We start from the raw sequence: 8,531 nt of genomic DNA on the forward strand, positions 1-8,531 counted from the left end.
CACAAACACATACACACACCATCCCCACACACACATACACTCACACACACACAGATGTCCTCCCCAACACACATTAGGTTGTAACACACAGCCGGCCTAATTCCCTTTCAGAGGGTGTATAATGTCAGTGGCTGTAAGAGTAAGGACTTGTTGGCGAGGATGTTCAATCGGTGACAGAGAAAACACTTAACAACTATCAATAAAAAGGATTGACCAGATGTTTGCAGAAGTTGCAGGCCAGGAATCATTGGTCCATCCGTGCCAAGCGCTTGGTGGTTGAATGAATGAAGTGGGTAGGTTACAGAGGGATTTATATATACTGGAGTGAACATGTCCAAAAACAGTTACTGTAGAATACTCCTATGAATCAGAATCAGAATCAGAATTCGGTTTATTCGCCATGTATATTATACAAACACAGAATTTACTGTGGCAGGGAGGTGCAAAACACTAAACATATACGAATCTTACAGTTTTTCTCAATTGGTTTGGCTCATTTCACAAAACAGAAATGACATTCTCAAAACAACACGTGCAAACCTCCAAACCGCTGGGCACTTGTTCACAACAGATTGGAATTGTTCATTCCTTTAATCAAATTGCAATTGTATTAGCACATCCTTGTAAATGACAAGTGCAATTGCCTAAAGTTTGCACACATTTCAAATGATTTTGCACATCTTTGAAATGGTTAGGTATAATTGCCTTCAATTAGGCTAACTATCAATTGAAAATATCTTGCTGGTCTAAACTGACTGTTATTTCTCAGTCAAGTGGTTGGCCCATACGATACCCAGACACTCCTGGTGTCCTTGGACTGCCTGCACTCCGATCTTATCCCTCTACATGAGAGGGGTTTGGTAGGGCCTCACTTTCTTACATTTGTCATTGTGTGGGACAATGTAAGCTTCCACCGTCACCCGCTCATCAGGATTCACTGCCCATCAAAGAATGCTAATGGTGCTCATATCACCTAACTCCCCATTCCTTAAACCTATCCAGGAGGTTTTTTCTGCATGTAGGTGGAGGGTTTATGAGCATCGGGCTCAAAACCAGAGGTCCCTGCTCCAGGCAATGGATGCTGCTTGTGATGATGTCACAGCAGATCAGTGTAGGGGATTGTTGCGGCATGAACAACAATTCTTCCCCTGTTGCATCGTAAGGGAGAACATCAGATGTGATGTCAATGAAATCTGTGGCCAGACAGACAGTGAGGACGACAACTAGTGAAACTCCAGCTTTGCTTTACTTTCTTACTGTATGTGTTTCCTTCTTGCTATGAAATGCACCCTCTGCAACTTTGACTAGGAGGGGGTCACTTGCCTGAAACTTACTGTGGTTACTCATACTACTAGTGTAGGTTATACATAATGTTAGTTTTGATGTGCTTATTGTATGAAAGTATATTGTGCTGTACACATTTCCTGTAACAGTAACCATGATGTATGGCAATTACAGTAACAATTTCCATGGCAGTGTAAGTGCAATATGTGATGTGAAACCTTGTAGGTTTCTCTTGAATTACTGTAATCTTTTTTCTGTTTGATGCACATTTACATTTTACATGTATTCATTTAGCAGACGCTTTTATCCAAAGCGACTTCCAAGCTGTCTGCTTTACAAAAGAGCATAGGTCAATGATCCTAAACAACGAGATAGCCACAAAAACATTGTGGTTAGCCAAAACATGAATCATACATTACAGTATTGTTGCTTGCTTTTCTACAGGTGCACTCTTGCACTTTTGAGGTTCATGTTGTTTAGTTGTAACTTGTTTGGCTACATGCTCTTATGGTTCTTCTCTTTGGCACTTACTGTATTTGGGTTTTTCACAATGTATGCTTCATGTTTTGGCTACCCGAAATGTTTGGGGCTATCGCGTTGTTACTGTATGATCAGTGACCTATGCACTCTTGTAAAGCTCTCTTGGAAGTCGCTTTGGATGAAAGCATCTGCTAAATGAATAAATTTACACTGTAAATGCAGATTGAGACACATTGTATTCTGGAAAGAAAACATCTACTACAGTAACTGTAGCACAGTGCACATGAGGGATATTTCTAAGGTCCACTGCCATACTGACAAAACATCTAAACATTTTGACCTGCAGTGTTTACACAATGCCAAAGGGACTTTTCATTTTGGGGGCACTGACTATTTGTATGAGAGAAGGATTTAGTTTTGACTGATAAGTTGTCTGTTTTAGGAAAGAGATGACCCTTTGCAGGTGTTCCATGGTGTTTTGCTGAACCATCTGGGTTATTTTGGCAAATGTATTTAAAGGTTTGAGAATGTTCAATTTTTTTTCGAGCGATGAGCCAAAGCAATCGAGAAGGAACTTTTCATTTTGAGGGCACTGACTATTTATATGAGAAAATGATTTGGTTTTGAAGCATGAGTTAACTGTTTTTGGTGAGATATGACCTTTTGAAGGTGATCTATGTAGTTGTGCTGAACCATATAGGCTATTTTGCTAAATGCACGTGGAGCTTTGAGAATGTCATTTCTGTTTCAAGAATTGAGCCAAAGCAATCGAGAAAAACTGTAAATTAAGTGAAAGTACAAAAGGTTAACTATTTCTAAGAACTAAACAATCTAAGAATACAACAATTTAAATATTAAATTATATATATATAAAAATATGAATAAGCAGCGTGAGTGGTCAACATAATGCAATCGGATACTGAGATAAGGTGGCTTATGCATACTGTAATTGCCATTAGATGGACTTATAATAATTAAATAAGTGAATGAATGTCAATGGGAGTCCTTGGCAAAGCATGGCGTAATCATGTTTCTATCCTTCAAAGGGAATACACGACGATATCGTAACTAAGCACAGTCCTGCTAGCTACTGTCTACTAGCTGTCTAAAGAGGCCTCAAGCCATACAGACAGAGTGGTGTGATGTTCACCGAGTGAGAGGAGAAAGAGAGAAAGGTCCTCGCTCACTGATAACTCGTCCTATCAGGACTGATTCCGTGGCCTCAGTCTGTCCTGTGGAGGCCCCACATACGTGTTCCAGCATGTCTTTATCAATGACGGCCAAAGTGTAGTGTGCTATTGTGTCATGTACCTGTACTGTTCCCCTTAGAGAAAGTAGGAGGGATAAGAAAGATTATCTTATCTTCCCGGCTTTGTTCTTTGTGCCCTTTCTTACATACATTCCTCTCTGTTGGCCTCTTGTTCTCTCTCTCACCATCCCTCCCTTTCTCCCTCCCTCTCTTCATCTCTCTCTCTCTGACAGACTTAAGGATCCCCAATGGACATACGCACCACCAAATCTGGGGACTTCCCAGCCTGGCAAATCCGATCCTCCTGAATCTTTCAGTCGTCTGTTCAGCTGATGTTACCTGTAGCCCTTTCGAGTCTGCTGTGCTTTCGAGTCGCCCCTAGCCCCTCCCTCTCCTGTCTGTCGTTCCTCCTCTTCATTTCTTCCCTCCGTCCCTCCGTCCCTCCATCCCTTCATCCCAGTCTGTCCTCCTCAGAGAGCGAGGACCAGTTGCAGGGGCTGTGTTTACCCAAGCGCTTTAATCAATCTACCCGCACAAACATACGCTCCCGCTGTCCCCTCTGAGAAACAAAACACTACCGTCCCTCTCCTCTTTCCCTCCGCCTCTTCTCCCTCCATCCCTCTCCTCCCTCCCATCCGCTATCCCTCCTCCTCTCCTCCCTCCCTCTGCCTCTCCTCGCTCCTTCCCCCTCTCCTCCCGCCACCCTCCCCTCCTCCAGGCGTAACCCTTCCCTACCTGGGAGAGAAGCTCAGACACATGGGAGGACAGACACTAATTAAGGATTTTGACGACCGCCTCCGTGGCAACCGGGGGTCAACAAAACCAGACAATCAGCGGCAAGCATGAGGATGCGGTTAGAAATGAGGACCCAACCCCTGCCTCGCACCATGACCTTTGAGAGAAGAAAGAGAGTGTTTGACGCTCCGCGTCATTTTCACACATACACACACTCCCTCTAAAGCCTAAAGGTTTGTTTCTCCCTCAGGATCGGCTGATGATGAAAGACAATGAGGCCTTTGAGAGAGGGAGGGAGAGAGAGAGAGAGAGAGAGAGAGAGAGAGAGAGAGAGAGGAAGGAAGGAGAGCAAAGAAGCATTCCAGAGAGGCACAAGCCCAATGACCTGCCCTCACATTCTGCCCACAGAAGGTTACCACAGACATAAGGCCCTCTCTTTTCCTCTCCACAAGTCACCTCCACTGTCCTCTATGGCTCTTTTTACTGAGTGACACACACATGGACACTCTAATTGTATTCTATAAAGTCTGCATAACCCGGTCCTCTTCATAGTAGTAGGTGAGAGTGGATGAATTGCGTGGAGAGGGAGAGCGAGAGGGAAAGGAGAGATGTGTCATAGAGACACAGAAAGAGATTATTTGCTATGTTGCCAAACCTATTTCCATAGCAGCCTTTTTGGGCTGTGGCTCTCAGGTGTGTGTGCGTACGTGCATGTGTGTGTTTGTGTCTGTGTGTGTGTGTGTGTGTTTGTAAAGGGACTACCTGCCTCAGAGCTCAGGTTTGTGTGTGTGTGTGCAGGTGGGTATCTACAGTACTCCTAATAACAGCAGAACGCTGCAAACAATGGTGCACCTAGTGAGCAGTGATTACCTTACAGCCACTCCTCCAGGTCAAACATGAATGTTGACCTACAGCAACAGACACAAAGCCACTACAGCATGCCTCTGACACCCCTGAGGCCAGCAGCCTTCCTCTCAATAAAGGCCAGCCTCACTCTCGGATTGAACCATTAACCATCTTCCGTCAATTTCAGTCAGTTTGAATTCAAGACTGCATGTTTTAAGGAAGGAAGCTTAGCGCCAGTTCAGCCAGCAAGACAGAAGTCTGCCTTACAACCCTTCTATCTCACTGCCCACTCCCACATGAGCACCGTGATATCATCTCTGTAAAAAAAACATCACTTCACTCATTCACTGGTCTCGGGTGTGGAGAGTTTGGAATCTTTTTTGAACTGGATTGACAGTGTATCATCACACGCTTCCAGTTTCATAACTCAGGTCACGTGGCGCCTCAGCCACCTGATGCGTTGCCTCAGAAACAGTTGTTCACTGCAATACCGTGAGTTTACCATTCCTGCTGTTGTGGGTGGAGCCATCCGTATCTGCTGGAGCCATCACTGTCACATTTTACACCCTCATTTCTTCCTCTCAAACTATCACATGATCCTGTCACTGTTCTCTCTCGTGATAACTCCACAAGCGCTCACCCGTCTCCCTCCCTCCTCTCTCATTCCTGTCTCTCTCTCCCTGCGCCCTTTTCTCTCGCCTCCGCCATCTCTCCATCCCCTCTCGCGCCTCTCCCTCTTTCCTCTCTCACCCCTTCCTCTGCCTCCTTCGTCTTTCATCCCCCCCCCCCTCACCCCTTATCTCCCCCCTCTACCTCCGTTACACATACACAGCACATCTTCCCTGCTTCTACAAACAGGAGTAATGGAGAAACGCTCACCAGACCAGTGGAACCAGTCAGGCTGTCTTCCTCTGTTAACTGCAGGTAGTTGTCTCTGTGTGTGTGTGTGTGTGTGTGTGTGTGTGTGTGTGTGTGTGTGTGTGTGTGTGTGTGTGTGTGTGTGTGTGTGTGTGTGTGTGTGGGTGTGTGTGTGTGTGTGTGGAGGAGAGTTCAGCAGGGGCCAGTCCTCACTGATGTCTCACTGACACCACAGATGGTTGGTAAGAACGGAAGTCAACAAGCAGTACGTTTGGGTCATGATTCAACTCAATCCAGGCAACAAACCCCACGTTTGGCCCGCGCTGGACAGCGAGGCAATTGGAACACATCTTCGGATGGTTTCTCTCAGGGGCCAGGGAACCGAGTTATCCCAGAAGAAAGAGAGGGAGACAGCATGGAGGTAATAGAGGGAGGAAGAAGGGAGGAGAGACGGTGAGTGAGTGAGTGAGTGAGTGAGTGAGTGAGTGAGTGAGTGAGGAGAAAGTGGGGGCAGAGAGTGACAGAGGTAGAGAGTGTGAGAGAGAAAGAGAGAGAGGATCACAGACTGTGCCACAGTATCAAGACAACCGACACACTGCTGGACCAAACGCACACACCAGACAGAAGCACCTAACACTTCTGACTCAGCTGATGGCAGGGAGAGAGAAGCTCGAAGAAGGGATGGCCGTGTCACAGCCTCAATGGACCGTACAAGGACAGCGAGAGGAGGGAAGGTGCATAAGGTTGAATAACTTAGGAGTTAACTCAAGTCGACAAGCCAGAGGCCTTCTCGCAATCCCATTTATGACCGCCACAAATAGAAACAACCGGGTGTTCAAAAGTCCGGTACTGACAATAAAGCATATCAGTGTTATAAACCATGCATGGCAGGGTGAGGCCAGACCATAAAGACAGCTTAGTCATCGTAGTCAGGCCAGCACTGCTGTCCATTCCTTTGTTTACATGTCTGCTTTCATGGTACCATATCCCACCTTTAATACATTAAAACAACAATGATAGGAATGATATGCACTGATAATATTTATGATACACTGAACTGCATCTGTGTGCATGGTAACATTTGTGAGGAGGTCGTTATGGATTCCAGTTTCTCTGCAGTCTCACCAAATGGAAATGTTTTGAGACACCATGACCACACTTACATGGAAATATCGACTTTGTTATTTGGAGATTTGCACAAACGTGACACTCTTGTCAATCTGGACCAATACCTATATCTATAGTATGAGGGTCACACTCAATATCAATAACCTACAACCACCTAGTTTAAATCTACAGCTGACCCCAACTATGAGCCTCCGTGAGAAGTAGGAAATGACCCTACCCCTGGACTCTACCCCTGAAACTAACCCTATCCCTGGACCCTACTCCTGAAACCAGGGTGCGAATTATAAGGGGGGGGGGGGGGGGGGGGGGGGGGGGGGGGGGGGGGTTGGGGGCGTGTGACTCTATCAATTAAGACTTGGACCCCCCCAAAAGAGGTAAAAACAACAGGTTGGGGTGGTCGATAGACGCCCTGGAGAAGAAGTTGACCCCCCCGATTGTCTTTGTATAATTCGCACTCTGCCTGAAACCAACCCTGGACCCTACCCCTGAAACTAACCCTGGACCCTGCTGACGAAACTATCCCTGGACACTAACCCAGAAACCAACCATAACCCTGGACACTAACCAAAATCTGAGTCAAATCTTCATTTTGTTTACAGTCAGCACACAAGAATTACACTTGAGCTCAGGTTGCTCCGCCACCATTAATAATGGCTGGATCACACAGACCAGCCCAACCAGTTGTGTGTTACCAGAGGACACACACACACTCACACACACAGATATATAGGCTATATTACATACACACCAAAATAACTAATAGGCCCAAAGAGGTATAAATCATAGAGACCTAGCAAGTTATAATAAGTTATAATCACCATGAAACATGGCAGTAGGCCTATGTGTGACAAGTGTTTTGAATAATATTGATAATATTTTTAATTTTTAATTTAAGTGCATTTATAACGGCCCATGCCTCTTAGATCAGTAGGCTACTATAGTTCTTACTGAGTTGGCTTTTAGAGAAAAAAAACCATCTCAGCCTTCCAAAGTGTGCTACTTTATTGAACAGGTTTACCGAGCCTATGTAAAACACACACGTCTAAACAGTCAGATTTTCGCTGAAACAAACCAGAAACTTTGTCTGTAGGTTTCCACAGTCATTAAATAGAGGATATCAGAAGCAGCAGAATACATATAATTCATTTAGTCTAATACTTAAGATCTCAACCAGACAAGTAGACGAGTTTAAGGAAGATGTTGCAGAAAGATACACATCTTTCTTGCAGTCTACACACGAAAACGCCAGTTCCTTTAAATGGAGGAAGGATGACTTATGCGCCTCCTTCAAAGAAACAATACTCTATCTGTTTGAAAATGTTTATGATAAAAAATGTATTACGAAATTACAGATGAGAGTGGCCTGGTAAATTTTTCGTCAGTTTTTGTATTTTCTACCTGTGATTCATCCAGGCAGTCTCTGTCCAGTTCTCCGATGTAGTACTGCTCCATCCACCGACGCGCGTTGTCGGAGTGCCGGTGTGGCGGCCCCTCAATCTCCCCGCTGATGTCCTTCCCTGAGCGGCGCAGTATGAGAGCCTCTCCGCCCGGATGCAATCGAAGGAATCCCGTCACATCATAGACCCTGGTCCCCAGCAACACCCAGCACGAGTCTTTAGAGCAATGACGGGCAACCTCACTCTCGGAGAAGAACCGAGGGGACGCCGATGTGGACATTGCAGCGAAAATGTGTCCACGATAACTAAGCAAGGAGAGCGTAAAGACCCCCTCGGTAGCACAACTGACCGTAAAGGCTATTACCAACTTCTTCGTTTGCGGTCTATGCCCAGGGCGATTAGTCTGACAGAGCTTCACTTCATTACCATATCCTGAATATTGAATCAGTCCAAACTTTATGAAAGTCTGCAGTTCTCATATGCACCTGTTGCACTCCAACATCAGCCCTAAGTATATTGGAAACGTTGCGCAACAGTCACATCTGATAATGATC

General features: G+C 45.4%; 1 protein-coding gene across 1 annotated transcript in view; it reads right to left on the reverse strand.

Annotated features, from left to right (window-relative positions):
* The window catches only part of fa2h (fatty acid 2-hydroxylase), a 27,351-nt gene extending 18,820 nt beyond the window's left edge, over window positions 1-8,531 (reverse strand). The window contains exon 1 of the mRNA XM_047034349.1: window positions 7,979-8,531. Coding sequence (XP_046890305.1) covers window positions 7,979-8,257 — 279 coding nt within the window. The 5' untranslated portion in view covers window positions 8,258-8,531. The remainder of the gene's footprint in view (window positions 1-7,978) is intronic.

This window comes from Hypomesus transpacificus, chromosome 14, assembly GCF_021917145.1.
Source record: "Hypomesus transpacificus isolate Combined female chromosome 14, fHypTra1, whole genome shotgun sequence".
Taxonomy (NCBI): Eukaryota; Metazoa; Chordata; class Actinopteri; order Osmeriformes; family Osmeridae; genus Hypomesus; species Hypomesus transpacificus.